Below are 18,966 nucleotides of genomic sequence, written 5' to 3' on the forward strand. Positions count from 1 at the left end.
GACAACTTTACAAATATTTGTCAATCCTGATTATATTGAAGATTTTTTATCTCTTAACGAGAAGCCCTAAGTATGAACGGAATACTCAAACCAAAACACATGTTCAAAGTTTTTCAACCGATGAAACCAAGAATAAAATTTTTAGTATATTTATATACATGACTCTATTGTGCCACCCATCTTCAAACGGATTCCAACCAATGAAACGCATGTTCGTATCCAAGCGTAGCGTTGTGAAACACATAGAATGATGTCTTTTGGAATCACGTTTATGGCAAACATGATCTCTGATCGTGAAAGATTTATATTTTCAAGAATCTGATCGTCAAATACATACCATCTCAGAAGAAGAAGGAAACCAGCTCGTTGGAGTGATGAAACAAGCAAAGAATCAATTAGGGAAAGGCTTCGGTTTCCACTCCCCTGTGCAAATCTTTCACAGGAGTCCAGAAACTGGTCAGGCCAAGTAGCCCTCCTCACGGAAGCAGCGCCGGCAGGGCAAGGGGAAGGAACGAGTGGCGAGACACTGCGAGGTGCAGTGTAAAGATATTCCCATTTGAGCCCAAAGATCGGATCGGCGCGTTCCAGGGCTTGCAAGTTGGCAAAAGAGAGCTTATCAGATCACTGGGATACTTTGAATCCCGTCACAAGCGGCTCCTTTTGATCCATTCTATATTTGCCCTGAGATGGAAAGGGGAGCTGCATGCGGTCATGCGAAGGGAGTTGGGGATCAGTCTTTCGCTTTCGGACGTCCATTGTTTTGTTCCCTGGACCCCGGTTTCTCCAGCAGTTCTTGACCACCTTAAATGTTAGCTCCTGTCACGGTCATCATCACGTTCCTTGTCAAGGGTTTCTGCAGTTCTTGCTTGTCTCTCAGTCCAAGATCAGCCGGTGGATTCTTTTTGATATGTTGGGTCTCACAGAAGCAAGAGAGGCAGGAACGAGCAACGGCATGGAAGGACTACGATTCCCAGTGAAGAAGGCGAGGGTTAGTTCACAGATGGACCACAAGCGGGTGCAAGTCGGAGGTCAGGATCTTATTGATGATCTTCCAGATGAGCTGCTAGTTCACATCTTTAGCTTCATTCCGGCGATCAGGGACCGCTGCTGTTGCGGCGCCGTCTCCAAGAAATGGTCACTGCTTCAAGCCTCCATGCCGAGGTCCGACTACATCTCCCGTGGCTTCCTTCTTCCCCGGCCGACCCAGGAGATCTCCAGAAGCTTCAGAGGTAGTGAGGCCAACGACACGAGGCTCGTGGCCATGGCGATAGGAATCGATGCACGTGGGGTGCTAACCAACCTCTCCGTCATCGGGACTCTCACCGATTCATCTCCTCCTCCGCCTTCAGGTCATCGTTCGATCTCAGATGTCGGCCTGTCGATCGTAGCCGGAGCCTGCAAGAGCCTCAAGTCTCTATCTCTCTTCAAGTGTCCCAAGATCACTGGCTGGGGCATCGGATCCGTCGGGCACTGCATTGGCTTGGAGAGACTAGAGCTCGTCGATGCGATGTCGGTCACCGACGACGGTCTCGTAATCCTTGCGATCAGATGCCTGAATCTTTCGTCACTGAGCTTGGTGTCATGTCCGAACGTCGGCAACCACTCACTTCAGGCCTTCGCCAAGTACTCGAGGAAGCTCAAGTCGGTGACGCTCGCAAGCTGCCCTCTCATTACTGATTCCGGCATTGTTTCACTGGTCGCCAACCGATCCGGTTTAGAAACGGTCAAGATTGCATTCATGAAGTTGAGCGACATCGTCTTACAAGCAATCGCATGTTACAGCCGGAAGATACAGATTTTGCTGCTAGATAACGTCTGGGGAGTATCGGACATGGGATACTGCTGGATCGGACTGGCCAGGGAGCTCAAATGCCTTGTACTGAAAGCTTGCGTTGGTCTGTCAGATAGATGCTTGGCGAGGGTCTCATCCGCTAGCTTTGCCGGCATTAGGAAGTTGGCGATAAACAACTGTTCCTTGATATCTGATTGGGGTCTTTTCGAGCTCACGAGTTCGGCGAGGGAGCTGGAGAATGTCCTTCTCCATAGCTGCAAGTCTTTTACTTACAGAGGCCTCATGGTTGCCATAGGGAACTGCAGCCAAAGTCTAAAGACGCTGGCTCTGATTAAGTGTGATTTCTTAGATGAACAACGAGATCAGGCTAACTCGTTTCCTCTGGCCCAACACTGTCCATTGCTGGAGACTGTGAAGGTGGATCAGTGCCGGGGGATTGGAGACGACTTCATCTTATGGATCGGGGCGTCCTGCAAGCAAGTGACAGACGTGAGCTTCACGCGCATGGACTCCATCACGGACCGTGGCATCCGTTGCTTCCTGAGCCAGCTAAAAGGGTCGAACAAGATGGCCAGGGTGGACTTGACGGGGTGCACCCGAGTCGGCAACTGGAGCGTGTGGGCCATAACCAGGGAATGCAAGGCGAGCCTGAAGCGCCTGGTCCTGAGAGGGTGCGGCCGCGTGAACGACCGCGGCGCGGCGGTGATCGCGAGGCGGTGCGCCAAGCTGGTGGAGCTCGACCTCGGCGGGTGCGACATCAGCGACGAGGGGGTGAAGAAGCTAGCCCGAGACGAGCCCATAGACCTGGAAGTGATCTCCCTCGCGGGCTGCACCAGGATCACCGACCGGAGTCTGCTGGTGCTGAAGAAGTACATGGGGCCAGGGTTGGAGAGGGTGAATGTCGCCGGATGCACCGGAGTCAGCAAAGCCGTCATCAACTGGTTGAAGCTTTACATCGACGAAGTCGATTACTGAGGTTAAATTGGGATGGTTCTCCTATCTTGAGAGGGTTCTCCTTCCACTTTTTGATCTTGGGAGTAGTGTACTTGTCGGATCGAGCGACATAATGTAATGCATGCACACATGCAACTGCATTCTCTCTCTTCTCTACGTACATGGCTTCTCTATGGTTTGAGTGTTGTAAACATGGAGTTGAGAGATACTATTCAGTTGCTGTTGGGCATCGAGAACTTAAATCCCCTTTATATTTCTTGCATCTCTTCCCAAGATGTTTTTTGGTGTCTCTTTCCTGCTAAAGCAAGCATATGTCAAAGTTGCATCTTGAAATCAAAACATTCTGATTTGTTAAGATTGTCAATTGTAATCGGAGATGTAAATCTACCTCACATGCACTTACGTGATGGCCCGACAAATTAAAGCATGATACTGTCGAAAGGAAATGAATTAAATGCAAGAAGTTAAATAAGACCATTCAAACACGACATATTTTGAGCTTAATTATTAGGACATCTGGGTGAAGCCAGAAGTTGATCTCATGAAGTCCAAGCAGTAGTACCTCGATGGGAACAACTTGTTGGCACTGGGACAAGAGAAACATTGTTCCTTCTTTGTCCTTGTCTCCTTCAATTTGCCTTGTTCTTGCTTCAAGCTTGAGCTCACTTAATGGAATTAATCCGTGCCGCAAAGATCATGTTTGGTTTATCTCGGCAGGCACTACTGTATAAGATATATATCGTCTACTGCCAAAGTGAGCCTGTAAATTTATAGAGTGGTGATGAGACTATTTTTGATTGGAATATTCTGTGCATAATGTTGGATATTTATGTTGTATATAATTTATCCTTTTTCTCCCACAAAAGTGAGCCTCTAAATTTTCTTTTCTTTTAGATTCGGTGAAAGAAAAGATGGAAGCACAGTGCAACATATCATGCGTTGATTCAGCTTTTCTTTTCCTTTTATTTTTTTTAACAGACCAATCATCGAAATCACCATCTTCTACAACTTGCAACTGTCGTTTATCAACATGAGCCCCCTCAGAAGCTTCTCTGATCGGACAAGCCGGCATCCAATTTTGTTGAAGTCCACTGAGGTATGGGAAGATAATTGCACAGAGACACCAGCGGTCAGTTCTCTTTGGAATGGGCGACTTAGCTTTCTCACGGCATTGACTACGAGTAGTATGTGGTGTGATGGCCAATTAAAAGAATGGAAGCATTGCCATTGCTTTTGCTTTTGGTGAAAGCTTACTGCTCGCTTTACTACTCCTTTGATTTCCAGTTCAAAGCTTTCCCCTCCAAAAAGCATCGTATCTCTCTCTCTTTTGCTCATGATAGTTGTCTCTCCTCGCGATGGTTTGAAATTTTCACAATCTAAGGTTTCCACCGAGAGGAGAATGGGTACATAATGTCGTGCGGCCTGTGAGGAAAATCCTCTATTCTGTTGAGAAAAATTCTTTCTCTTAATCTGTATAAATAGGAAAGAGACATGTTAATGCATTTAAGCTAAAGCTTCTTCAATAAAGCTTCTTTATCTTTTATTTTTTTCATAGCCAATAATGATTTCTCAAGTTTAGTTGGCCATCATGAAAGTCTGTGAGATAATATATCAATAATTCATTTGTTTTTCAAAACCAGAAAAAAAGAGTCATGCATCCAATCCATTCTACCTTTTTTTTTTTTAATTTGATAGTGAGTTCTGCTTTGGACCGATGAATCATGAACTTTTTTAAGTATGGAAAAGAATTGCATTTTTTTTTCCTTCCAAGTAAATTATCTTCACATATATTTTCTAATATATATATATATATATATATAATTAATTAATTCTCTTTAGTTGATTGTATTTTGACGGTAAGAATCTTCGAAATTATCAAGTAACTATAGATTAATTGATTACAAAATAAAAAAAATACTTTTAAAAGAAGTTTTTGATACTTTTTAACTCATATAATAACTTGGAATCATGATGATTAATATTAATTAAACTGAAATTTTTGGATGGGGATTGACAACAGAAATATACAGAGAGGATCTTACTATTCGGAAGGACGTAAATTCCATTTAAGTAAGCTAAACGTTTAGGACGTATCCCAAAATGTATTGTTTGTGTTCATTCATTGACGCCAAATCTGATAGCGACACTTGGATTCATCGTACATAGAATTCTATTTTATATCAGCCTCATGTTTCTGAATAGTAAAAATAATGTAGGAATTTCAACTTTGGAACTCGAAAACATCATCAACATAATTATTTCTGTACTTCATGTCATTGATTCTTCAAAAGATAAGATTTTGGTTAGTGCATCAATTCCTTATTTATTAACAAATTGCATCTGCATAATTCTTGAATCTTAAATTAACTAAATTAAAAAAAAGATTCTTACTTTATATCAATACATCTATTTTCACTCAATAGGAAAAAAAAAAAGAAACTACAGAAATAATATAGAGATGGTTGGAAAGAATAAAAGATAAGAAGAATTATTGAAGAAGTTTTATTGAAGAAGCTTGAATGCATTAACATGTCAATGTCAGTATAGAGGATTTTCCTCAACGGAGTAAAGAAATTTCCTCATATAATTGAGAAAATCTTATCAAAGGAATGGACAAAGATATTTTAGGTTCGAAGTAGTTGAGATTCCATTTTCAAGTAGCTGTAGACAATAAAAGCACCCACAAAATTACAATTAAACTCACATCACACACATAACCATCAAGCGCTAGGATAAGGTCATTTACCATGGTAAACCATACATACCATCATCTAAAAACTTCCACGTCCATTCCATTCCATTCCATTCCATTAAAGAAAGACCACCGTTCCATGTTGTACTCTTCTTGTGTGTTTGATCCATACGCTTCATCCTCCACAAGTCAACCCATGAGAGTCGTGTCCACTGTTGTTTTCTTATTCCATGTTCTAGTGGCAGCACCCTTGGAACAGAAACTTTAAGGCGAGCGTTTGAGGCGGGAAGACTGCATCGAGATGACTGGGCCAGTTTAATCGTCACGCTCGATGTCTGTCTGGATCAATACGAGGCGAGGGAAACCGATGGATGCGTCATCCATGGCGTCAGCCTGGCACGTGTCGCCCGTGGCTGCTGCGCACCTCCCCGCTCTTGCATGGTACGTGCCACCGAGATCTTTTGGTATACCGATTGCGCACACAACTGGCTTTAAGGGATAATATCTTCCGGAGTCAATGCCCGTCAATTGGGAATAGTATACTCCTTCAGACATTCCTCGTTCTGAATTCAACACTATTCGTATCGAAAGTTCCAAATAAGTCAACCATGTTCCTTGGCAAAGTTTACTTTCATTTTCTATATCTTTCTTTGATTAGGATGCTCTCCAAGTATTTGTATGGATCCATTTTGAGTGCTGTCGTCTTCTAGAGAAAAGATGGTGGAGTTCTTATTCTTGGACGGTTCTGATCTAATCACAAGTGACTTCGAACTCCCTAGTAGGAGTATAATTGCAAGGAATCCTCATGCTCCTCCTGCAGTGCAACTCCAATTTATTAGCACAGTATGCGGTACTGCTACTGTTATAGTGAGATATAGCTGTAACTCTTCCTCTCTCACTGATTGCTTCTTCCTTCCTCAGTCGATCTCCCGTCAGATGTGTTCTTGACTCTGTTGTTTGATGTTTCTACTCATCTCTCCACCTCGAAGATGTCGACTCTTCCCACCTCTGTCTGCAATTCTTCTTTGAGCCTGTTCCACCTCGCCGTCTTCAGCTCCGATCCCTGGCCCTTTCTCATCATCATCATCATCATCTAGCCTCTGATCTTGCTCGTTCGTCTGAGCTTTTCTTGCTTGGTTCTTGCTGTTGCTGCTGGAGAGGCTGCGGCATACATCATATGCTGGGGGTTCACCTGTACCGCCCGCACTGGGGAATGAGCGGGGGAGCGCGGACAGGGAAGACGCCGACTGCACCACCGCCCAAGGGGTGGATAGCGATTCGGGTCGGGGTGCAGGGGGAGGAGCAGCAGCGGTTCCTGGTGCCGGTGGGGTACCTCAACCACCCGCTCTTCGTAGCCTTGCTCCGGGCAGCGGAGGAGGAGTACGGCTTCCACCACACGGGCACTATCACCATCCCTTGCCACGTGGACCACTTCCGCCACGTCCAGGGCATCATCGACCGGGACACCGGCTCCTCGTCCGCCGCTGCCGGGGGTCACTTTCATCTGTGTTTCAGGGCTTGAAAGCTGAAACCTAAAACCGAGGAGTCTGTAAAGGTTTCAAGTAATTAATGGTAGGTTTTCGTTCCCGTTTACTGCTTTCTCCCTTCTCCACAAGTCTCAGGGATGACCAAGTCTGTCACAAGGACGAAGAATTTCGCTTCTTTTCCCAACCTTCTCTGCTGTCTTTGTCGCCTGGTTGTGTGCACCAACCGATGATGCAGAATCTTCAATAATATAGAAAAAGACATGTTAAATTTTAATGGGATTGAACTATTACAGCAAATATGAAAAGGAGTTGCAAGATTTGATTTACTACCTGATTCAAATACTGAGCATCAAGATCCGAATGGAAGCAGAATGATTGATGCACTCACTCTTAGCCACAAGTTTATTCCAAACGTTGTCCCTACAGCATATCTACATATGCACACAGCCACAGCCATTTAGTTGTTCGAATTAATACAGAAATCATAACTAATTAAACCGGACGTTCTCCGAGTACTACCGTGTGCATGCAATAAACTTGCGAGTACACAACGGAGGAAAGAAACAATAAAGTTCATGATAAATTTTAATATTAAAAAACTTGAGATGATTCTTCTTAATCTTCTCAGTAAAATCAGAAAAAAGAGAAGTCAATTCTCTATAGTAATACCAGAAAGAAAAAAAAAAAAGATTGGTAGAAAAACCTCTTAAAAAGGGCAAAAGTAAAAACATATCAGGTAACCCAAAGATTATTAAGAAAGACCCAACAAATGACAAAGATCGGTGCTTTCACTTTAGCAAAGATGGGCACTGAAAGAGAAACTACAAAGAGTACCTTACAGAGAAGGCGAAACAGAGGCTTGAAGAACCTTCAGGTACATTCATGATCAGTCTCCATTTGTTAGACTCTTATGATAATACATGAGTATTGGATACCTATAGTGTTTATCATATTTGTAATTCATTGTAGGTTCTAGCAAAACATAGGAGATTGGCAAGAGGTAAGATAGACTTCAAGATGGGCAATAGAGCAAAAGTTGCTGTAATAGCTATTGGCGAGGTTACCCTACATTTGCTTGGTGCAACTATTATTGTATTGGATGCATATTATTTTGTTCCTTCTATTATCAAAAATATTATTTTTATTTTATGTTTGATAGTTAGTAGATATAAATTAGTTTTTAAGAATAATGATTATTCAATATTATTAGATGATGAGATCATCACGAGAGGAACATTGCATAATGATTTATTTATACTAGACATTACTCCATATATCATGAATGTAAGTGTGTCTAAGAAAAAACGAAATGAGGTGAATAGTGCATACTTGTAACATTGTAGGCTAGATTACATCCATAAGGAAATGATTTAAAAGTTGCTAAACGATGGATATCTATATCTATTCTACTAAGAGTCATATGCAACTTATGAGCATTACCTTCATAGAAAACTAACTAACTCTTCATTTAGTGAAACTAGAGAGAAAGCTACTGAGCTATTAGAACTCATATATAGTGATGTATGTGGACCCATGACAACTGGTGGTTACTCTTACTTTATTACTTTTATTGATGATTTCTCAAAGTATGAACATGTGTACTTGATGAAGTATAAGTCCGAGACCTTTGAGAATTTCAGAGAGTATATGAATGAAGTGGAGAATTAGATTAGAAATAGTATATGTTAGGATCGAAATTAGCACTAAAAGGGGGGGGGGAGTGAATTAGTGCTTTCATAAATCTTATATCGATTTGAAAACTCGTTCAATGTAGAAAAACCGTTTCGATAAAGCCTATATCAAAAAGTGTTTAAGCTTCACTTAAGAGTAAATGTAAAGTGAAGTGAGCAGCTAAGTAAGCAATAAAAGTAAGCAGCAAAGGAAAAGAGCACACTAGATTTATAGTGCTTCGGTCGTCCTGACCTACGTCTACTCCTGATTCTTCTTCACTCGAGGCCACCGGCTTTCACTAATAATTTTCTTTCCGATGGGCGAAGATCAACTACCCTTACAACTCTTTCATCTTTTTACAAACTCAAGAGAGAACCTTTACAAGTTTCACACATCTCTTAGAATGAACTCTAAACTCTAAGAGGTGGAGGGGAATACTCAGCACTTTTAAAGCTTTTTCAACTCTTTTTCATCAAGGATTCTTTCTCCATTTCTATCCTTTTTTCTTTCTTACCCAAACAGAAAAAAGTGGGGTGTTTATAGACCCCAAACAATTTCAAAAATAGAATAAAAAAATATCTCATCTCAAGTTTCTCGGGTCCTAATGGTATCACCGCTTATGCTGGGTGGTACCATGACCTGCAACACTGATACTAAGTGGTTCCACTACCCAGACCGATGGTACTACAACCTGACATAATCTGGAAGACTATATCTGGGTGGTACCATCGCCCAATCTGGTAGTACCACCACTTGACAGCTTGGAAAAGTGTGCTCTTGACTTTTTCAATCTGGTAGTACCACCACTTTTCCATCTTGGGTCACTGAATGAGCCTTCTACTTAGCCCAAAACAGTCCCAATTCAAGCCCAATGAGCCTTTAACTGTGTTAGCATGGTTACACTAAAAACTAACTCAATTATGACCTAACTATGATCAATTAAGACACAACCGATTATAAGACTAGAATTCAATATTGTCCAGCATGTCATTGGTTCATTCAGTGCTTCATCCGATCCTTCTGTGCATCATCCTCTCCTTCGGTGCATTGCCCAATCGACATGTTAATATCTCACTACTTCTGATCTCATTGGTACAATGTTCGATCCTTTGGCTCGATACCTGAACTCATGGCACGAAGTCCTTCTATCGGCATATCAATCAATCCTTTGACTGATGTCCAATCTTCTGACATATTCACTCCGGCCCAACGTCCTATTCTTCCTACTTTAATCGATTTACCTTTTCTGATCAAAGTTAGTCCTACATCACTCAAAACACAGATTAGATCGTAAACTCATCAATTGATTTCATCATCAAAATCCGAGATTCAACAATCTCTCCCTTTTTTATGATGACAACTAATTGATGACGAAGTTTAAACTAAACTCCCTCTATCAATATGCCATAATATCAATAATGAATTATATGCAATATATCATATCATTACTTACATCATAAGTTAAAGTATTGCATCTAAACCATCAATAATAATAAAATTTTATTATACCATGCTTGATCATCTTCATACCTTCTCTCCCTTTGTCATCAACAAAAAAGGAAAAGTGCAACTAGCAAGTTTTTAAGATATAATTTCAAATCATTATATTATAAACATAATTTCAAGTTTTTGAAACATCATTGCATATATCATCATGTAATCTAGTAAGTTTTTTCAGATATGAAAGTTAGCAAAATTTTTGCATCTTTTGAGATGTGCAAGATAGCATGTTTTTATATTTTCTTAAAATGTACAAGCTAGCAAATTTTGCTTCTCTTTTGAGATGAGTAAGCTAGCAAGTTTGTTTTTCTTTGCGATGTGCAAGCTACCAAGTTTTACTTCATTTTGTAATGTGTAAGCTAGCAAATTTCAAGTTTTAGAATATACAAGGTAGCAAGTTTTTGAGATGAGAAAGTTAGCAAAACTTTTGCTTCTCTTGAGATGTGCAAGATAACAATTTTTGCTTTTTTTTTTAGATGGATAAGCTAGTACTTTTTGCTTCCTTAGATGTGCAAATCTAAAGATAGGAAAGCTAGCACTTTTTGTTTCTCTTTTGATATATGCAAGCTAGCAATCCTTTCTCCCTCTTTGTCATTGTAAAAATGAAGGGAAGAATACAATGCTATAATTCTTTTCTCTTCACATCAATTTTCAAATCATGACAAAAAGATAAATTTAAATCAAGAGTGATGAGGTATACAATTTAAGAATATAAAGGAGCATTATACATAAAACTCAAGTCATAAACCTTAAGAAGTCAAGTAACATATCATGGTTAATTTGGATAAATGTCCTCTTTAATAAACAACAAAATAATCATAGGAGAACAAATAATGAAAGATCTTGATTCATATAAAAATCTCAAGTTATAATTTCAAAAAATCAAAAGATAAATCAAGATTCATTTAGATAATTCTCTTTAATAAAATGAAAGAATGAACGATATAAAAATCTCAAGATCATTTGTTTGCATAATTTTCCTATTTAGTAAATGGTAAAAAGAAGAAATCATAGAAGATAAAAAAGATTTTGATTCCCATAAAGATACCTTAAGTCAAGAAATCAAGAGAAAGTTCATTGTTCGGTTTTATAAATATTCTCTTTAGTAAATAGCAAAAAGAAATATAGAAGATCAAGTAAGAGATCTTGATTCACAAAAAAAATCTCAAATATCAATATCGACAAATCAGGATCAAGTTTATGATTCAACTGAAAAAATCTCATTTAAATTCAAATCATCAAATCATCAAAATCGTTTTCACAATTTAAGAGATTCATAAAATAACATAAATAGATTCATTAATCTCTTATTGAAAACTTGATAAGATTTTAGGGATAGAGATATTTTCAAGAATAATGCATTCCCATTTTTTATGTGTTTCAATTTGTATAATTTATTTCATACAAGCATGTCTTTGCCTTTTATACTAAACAAAAATATGCATCATCGTTTAAAACTAAAAAATAAGATTTATTACAAGAGTCATCAAGATCAATAAACCATAAATCACAAAAATCATCATGCATCATTAAATTATCAAGCATGATTTCATTAAACATAAAGCATTTTCAATCAAAATCATTTTGTTTGTTGTAGTAATACATTTTTCTTGTTAAGTGAATCTAACTCTTCATACTTAGTGTAAGAAGTTAAAATGCAATTATCATGCTCAATTTTTGTTAATTTTTTAAAATCACTAGAAAGAGAAGCATGATCTTTTTTTTTCTTTTTTTTTTTTACATTCTATATACTAATTTAAAAATAACTTATGAAATGCGTCAAATAATTTCATAGTAAAGTAAAGGAGTTTTGATTGAATCATTTACCTCGTTGTTGAAAGCCATCAAGGCATAGTTTGCCACCTCTTCTTTATCGGTCTGTGTTAAGGCTCTAGTTAGGAGAGTCCTAATTGAGATTTATTGAAAAGGGTATTCATGTAAAACCTACCTAGTCGACCCCTATTAAAAAGTGAAGAGGCTGACTAAGGTTAGGATTAGTTTGGAGGTTGTTTCTTAGATAAGCATTAGGAGTTGATTAGAAGTAAGAGTCTTGAATAGAAGTCATATTAGGAGTTAGTTAGAAGTAGGAGTCTTGAGTAAGAGTCATATTAGGAGTTTAGGTTTAGAAGCCCTATAAATAGTCATGTATTCATCATCTTTTATCGATGAATAGATGAATCCTTTTAGCAGCCTTTGAGCAGCAACATAGAGGAAGGAACCCCTATAGAGTTCCAAGGAGGTCATTCCCCTAAAGAGATTAACCCCAAGCTTAGAATCTGCAAGGGTTCTAACACTTGGTATCAGAGCAATGTTGTTGATGTCTCATTGCCCTTCCACAGCCATCCATCAGCCCTCTACAATCGCTCAAAGTAATTCCTATAATTGCTTAAAAGATCATTATCGAATTCCGTCGTCATCTCCACCACTGCGGATCATCCTTTGATCTCCCCATGAATTACAATAGACTCTGGTTTCCTATCTTACAACTATTGTAATTTAAGATTGAACTTGGCTTTGATACCACAAATGTTGGGATGGAGAAATAAGGAAACGATAAAAATAGAATACTATGATACAATTAATTTTGAAGTAGTATTAAACAAGAGATAAAACTTAGAATAATTATAAGATATTCCCAAGTGCATACTATTTTTTTTCATGAACTATGATCCTATTTATAGGACCTAGTGGTAACTACTTCACCCATTATGTCACCCGAGTTAAGTGTAGGAATTATCTATAACTTCTAGATCATGGATCACTACTTAAAATATATCTATAACTATCTAAAACATGACAACTACATTAGATAACTATTATAAATTAATTTTCAATAATAAATTTGTTTTAAAAAATCATTTAAATGGGGGTAAAAAACAAGGGATCTTTGGATTTTTGCTCCCACGGAAGCATACAATCATCAACTGCAACGAGAGAGAGAGAGAGAGAGAGTTTGGATTTTTGCTCCCATGGAAGCATACAATCATTAACTGCAACGAGAGAGAGAGAGAGAGAGAGAGAGAGAGAGAGAAAAGTGATAAACAAGCTGCAAATTGCTATACAAATTTGACTGTGGCAATACATGCATAACAATGCAGTATTCTCGTTTGGTTGATCACAGCAATTTACAACGTTTTCTCTACAACAGTATTTGATCAAAGAATCACAAAAAAAATTGGAGTGAAGAACTTGTTTTTAGTTGATTCCAGGCCATGACAGATTATTAATGCATACGTACTGCCTCAGTCTGCTCACGCGACGGCAGACTATCCCTGCATCCAACTGAAGGATCTCTTGTGAGTTTGCTGCGGAGTGAAGCTGAGTCCAAACATCTCCTTCATTGCCCGCCCTTGCTCTACAAATCCGATCAGCTTAGCGACGAGGGATGCGCTCTCTTTTACGTGTTCGAGGTCGGTTTTGGTCCACAGGCGCTGACCTAGCTGCAATTTCCGCTGCTTGGAGTTCAGAGCAACTCCCCACTTAGCATAAAGACTCACCCTGTCGTCCGGGGACAGCTTCTTCTGCATCTGCCTGCACAGCATTTCTCTCTCGCGACGAAGATATCTCGAGCTAACAACAGCATGAAAAGTTCATATGATCATTTCACCCATGCAGATGTACGCCTATTTGAATGCAGGGGCAAAATGTAAGCATAAGATCATGATCCGACCTCGAAGCAAGACTAACTCTGTGACCGTCTTCAGCCACTACGCCACCAGCCTTTCCATGAGAGAAAGCGTTTCTTAGAAAGGACAACCTTCTGCATTCGACTTCCATGTAGATGGAGTCAGCTGGATCGCCTTTGAAGACCAGGAAGAAGCAAGTTCTATGGACCAAGGGAACATTGCATGCGTGCCACAGCTCGATTATCTCCTGTCGCTTTCTCTCAAATTCCAGCGGCCGTCGCGAAGGAGACTCGTAGGGAGATAGCACCGCTTCCACGCCCACATCCTTTACATTCTTCTCAACTCCATGGGCTTCCCACCAAGTCTGTCGAATCTCCTGATTCATATCATCATCAATAAGCATATATATATATATATATATATATATATATATATGTATGTTTACACAAAAATTGAATGGAAATCATCTGTCGTAGAACAGAGGAATACTGGAAAAGGCTTGCAAATCGATCAATACTGTAATTTCAAGTCTACAATCGATCTCTGGTGGTTTGCAAATCATCTACTGATGCATGGTCCTGTAGTCCTGTTTCCATAATGCTGTCTCAAGGAACATTCAATTCGTAGCCATTGTTCAAGACATGAGACATGAGACTCACAACGTGAAGCAGGAATAACATACTAACAGAACCTCTGTCTTGCAGGTATTTTAGCTTTGAGTAGCTTCTGAGGTACTAGCAAAATGAACAAAAGGTAAATTCATACACAAATGAGAAAGCCTACCTGATAAGAAGGGAGTTGCTTGTGACAATGGCATTCATCCATCTCATTCGTTCCTGAAAAAGAGGTGCTGAGATTAGCATCAGCCTCTCCATGAACAGTTTTTATATCCTCGGTTTGAATTTTGTCATCGGAAGTCAGCTTTTCTGAGGCCTGAGATCCTTCTACTGAGTGTTTCTCATTTTCGACATCATAACGCAACGCAGAGAGTCTAGGCCTTCCAGGAGACTCTTTTAAGAAGGTCTCCTGCGGTGTTTCCTTACCTTGTTCGACGTTTTCTAGCAAAGACAAGATTGAAGTGTTCATCAGACTTGCCTTGCAGCTTCTACTTCTGGCCAGAACCAACTCCCCGGAATTCATTACCTTCGACACTGAAGGCAATGGAGATGATGCATCAGGACATGGTTTGACAATGTTATCGGTTGTCCTTGTCGCAATATCTATCGATTGCTCCATTGCAGGTTTCAAGTGTGTATCGCCTAAAGATTGTGGTGCAGGATCCCCAAGTCTGTCTTCATCAGTCAGTGCCAGCAGACTATCACTTCCATCACTAATCAGGAGGTTGAACTCGTCACTCCTGCTTGTGCTTAGAGCATGTATCTCAATACACTGGACTTCCTTGCAGTGGTCTTCAGAATCTTCATGCGTGGCTTCGACAATTTCCTCCCATCCCTGATGCAGGATCTGTTCACTCAAAGTAGGACTGCTGATCGATCGCAAATGTGACTTCATCTTACTAGGAATCTCTATGTTATACTCGTAGTTGTTCCTTTCTTCCGGCATATCAAATCTCGAAGAGTCTAAATCTGCAATTTGGTATGCAATATTAGACGTATCATAAATCGAAACTCCATCTTCACATTCACTGCGTGCATGGGATACCGACGAATGGCTGGATTCTTCCTACAGAAGAAAAGAAGAAACAAAGGTTAGAGAACATAAGCAAACTCAACAGGGTAAAAGGATACGTACCCATTGTCTTGAAGCTCGTTCATCCACAACAGCTCGGAGCAAATCCTCAAGTCGAGACTGAGCAAGATCTCTTTGCTGCATCAGGTCCATGATTTCACGCTCCATCTAAACAACGAACGAGTGTAAGAAATGGCAAATCGCATTCAGAATCCAGGGACATGCTGACGTAAACTGGTCATTGCTTATGCTGTGGTGTACATGCAGTTTGCAACCCAAATGTACTACTGTGCATATGAACCATCTTTCTTCACGTATCAACAGCAGCAAAATGAAAAGATTAAACTAACCTTCTTAATCTTGGCATCTTTGTCACGCAGGGCATCAGAATGATGCGTGCAGGTGGCTGATTCTGTATATCTCAGTTCATTTTCCAACCTAGCAAGTTCTCTTTGCAGATGCTTTACCAGTGCCTTGTCAGACACCACCACATTAACTTGGGCATTGGTGGCTACTTGTTTTGCACAGCTTGCAAATGAAAGGGTGTTTCTGGATTGCTCAATGTGGCTTCTTGCAGGGCTCATCGTACAGATAATGGCAGTTCTTGCATTACCTCCTAAGAAGGGCTGTAAAATGCGTGTCAGCTTGGAATCTCGATATGGAATGTGACCAGTTCTCCCTTTGCTGCATAAAGAAAAAGCGAGTGATGAACATCTGAATTCAGATTCGAAGAAGATTTGAGAGAAACAACAGCCAGATAAATATCTAGCAAGGAAAACAAGAGCAAATTGCTGTACGTTGTTTAGCTAATCTGTAAATGGAGACAGATGGGATAATTACGTATTTGAACGAGGCTATAAACAGTTTACCAAAAAGAAATCGCTTTCTGGCCCATTCAAAATATCCACCTGTTTGATGTTTTATCATGGTATGCATTCATGCAAGATGAAACTGATTACCAAACAGATAAGATCACTGTGGCTCTGAAAACGGCAAATGTGCCCAGTAATCTGCCATCAGATGGTAGGTTTAAGAGAGAGAGAGAGAGAGAGAGAGAGAGAGAGAGAGAGAGGGAATTTCATCTTTCATTGAGAAAGTGGGACGTTAAGTTCATCAGAGAACAGCGAGTACTTGGAAGAAAGCATTTCAATAACCTCAGCTTGCGGATAACAGTTCCCAGGGTAAGCAAACTTCGGTTAATGTGACAACCTTCTTTTAGGCGATTACTAGCAGAAGAAACTTGAGATGCGCGTTCACTTCCTGCTAAATCAATAAAATTCTGTGTCCAGAAAAAATGAAAATTCAGCCTCCTATCGTGCCATTGTCACTTGAATACATATATCTAAGGAAAAAGAAGATTGATGATCAATGAGAGAATGAACATACCACAGCAGCTAAAAGAGTAGTTGAACTGTCTTTGCCCATGAACTCACGAGCACTACTCTCAATTGTCTGCAGTCATAGACGATTAGGCTAAAATTAAATATCTAATTATTCTGTTCAACTAGCAGAGTTTAGTCATTCAGTGATCTGAGCAGAGGGCGAACCAATCTCAGAATCTGATGAGATCGGGAGCTCAGTTCATTGAGAGATGTCTCCCCGACCTGTCGTTGAGCTATGACAAAAAATTCATATATATTAACTTCCTTTTGAACAAAGCAGATATAGAAAGATAACCGAGCGTATAGTAAGCGTATGGAGAAGCATATCTCAGTATCAGACCTGCACAAGTAAATACAAGTTCTTTGAGATGCCTCTGGTCCCTCAGAGTTTCCTCAGTGAGTTTTTCCACCACAGTCCCTCTCTGAGACGGATGGTAGCAAGTTAACCAGAAACCTTTGTTGTTTCACCCCAAGATAAGAAGAGAAGCAACTTGATTAAGCATTCACAAGTGCACCTACTTACTATACCTCTGGATCATCAAGAAGCCTAAGAGGGGAACTATCAGTGCTCAGGAGATCTCTCACTGCTTCATTGTATATCTCCATCGCTGAGAACTTGAGAACAAATTCTCTTTCCTCATGCTGCAAAAGGGAAGATTTAATATACTAGAAACGCTAGAAAGAGAGAAGCTGTACAATGATCTCTATGGCATCAGAAAACTCAGGTATTAGTCAGTTGATACCCTCTTTATGTAGTCATATATGTCCTCCATGGTATACTCGGTTATACTAGTCATCGTGTATGTCTTTCCACTACTTGTTTGTCCGTAGGCAAATATACTTGCTGCAATTCATATATTCTACCGTTAGTTTACAGTATTTTCCTTGTATATACGATAGTCCGAGATGGACACTCAGAAAAATAGATCAGTGAACTTGTATAAAGACAGACAAACAATTCATCGAATGTGGTACTTACCATTGATTCCATTGACAACAGAAAGAGCAACTTCCTTGGCTCCTTCATCATAAACATGTCTTGTGTTGCTCTGATGCCCAAATACTTTGTCTAATCAATTCCAAACAGTAGAGAAATGAGGATGGCAAAATATTGAAAATAGCTCCTAATGCAACCAAATACAAATGATATTTGAGCATCCTAATTTACTTGTTGACATATCGACCTGCACCTTCTAAGATATTTTTCTTTGAATTTACCAGAGGGGTGCAAAATCTAAGCTTATATTATTTTCTCCTATGAGAACACTTCAAGTCACTGTAGCACAATCTCCCCCTGTTCCTGAATGGAGCTTATTATTATACGCACAGTTTGATAAACTAGGGGAAGAACTTTGTTTTTTACGAGATCTAACACACATGGTAGAAGAAATTATTGCCAAGAGAAGACCCTTGATAAGATCCATCTGCAAATATCATTTCCTCACTTGATGTACCAATTTCAACTTCACTAAAATGAATCTTTCATCGAAACAAGTAGAAGACAGAAAATAGTATACACATTCACTAGTCTACGCAACACATTTCCCTTAAGAGTGCTGAACTTTCATCAATATGCTTTGGTTAGGAAAAACATGGGTAATCAGATTGGTTTAAAGAGCAGTAAAACCCGATAATTGCAGAAGACTCACCGAATGTATAAGCTGTTGGAAATGCGGATCGTTCGGGGAGGCTGTTCTTGAACATGATGGTGGTGTCATTGACGCACTCCCAATCTGAGGGGTCATTCTTCTCAATCTCTTTGGCGTTCAGGGGCCTCACCCTTACCGAAACCAGTATCCTCTCCTCCTTTGCTACACCCTCTGCCTTCCCCCATGGCGCTATTTCTTCGCCGCTGATCGATCCCATCTCTCTCCTCCCCCCTACAAAAATCATTCCAAAGCTCTCTAAATGCACGACACCACATGCATTACTTGCCACCTTAAAGAAATTAATAGACAAAGGACGAGAAGGAGCTGTTAAGGTTAGGGAGGTTAGGTAGAAAGGAACGATCCTCAGAGTCCTATCCTATCGATCATTCATTTCATTTAACCCTGATGCTTCTCTGATATCAACCTGACCTTAGTAGTTGGGAATACTTAATTGTTGCGACTGATGCATTTAACCATTAACCGAGTAAATTTTTCTTCAACAACAATGGCACTCCGGCGTTGCC

The 18,966-nt window shown here is 39.9% G+C and overlaps 1 protein-coding gene and 1 pseudogene across 1 annotated transcript; one reads left to right on the forward strand and one right to left on the reverse strand.

Moving 5' to 3' along the window:
• Positions 1-952: 952 nt before the first annotated feature.
• Positions 953-2,767, forward strand: LOC135679703 (EIN3-binding F-box protein 1-like). Its single transcript, XM_065193684.1, has one exon. It carries the CDS (start codon positions 953-955, stop codon positions 2,765-2,767), a length of 1,815 nt encoding a protein of 604 aa, XP_065049756.1.
• A 10,384-nt stretch (positions 2,768-13,151) lies between these two features.
• LOC135679983 (kinesin-like protein KIN-7J) lies at positions 13,152-18,698 on the reverse strand (annotated as a pseudogene).
• Between the last annotated feature and the right edge of the window lie 268 nt (positions 18,699-18,966).

This window comes from Musa acuminata, chromosome BXJ1-7, assembly GCF_036884655.1.
Source record: "Musa acuminata AAA Group cultivar baxijiao chromosome BXJ1-7, Cavendish_Baxijiao_AAA, whole genome shotgun sequence".
In the NCBI taxonomy this organism is placed as follows: domain Eukaryota; kingdom Viridiplantae; phylum Streptophyta; class Magnoliopsida; order Zingiberales; family Musaceae; genus Musa; species Musa acuminata.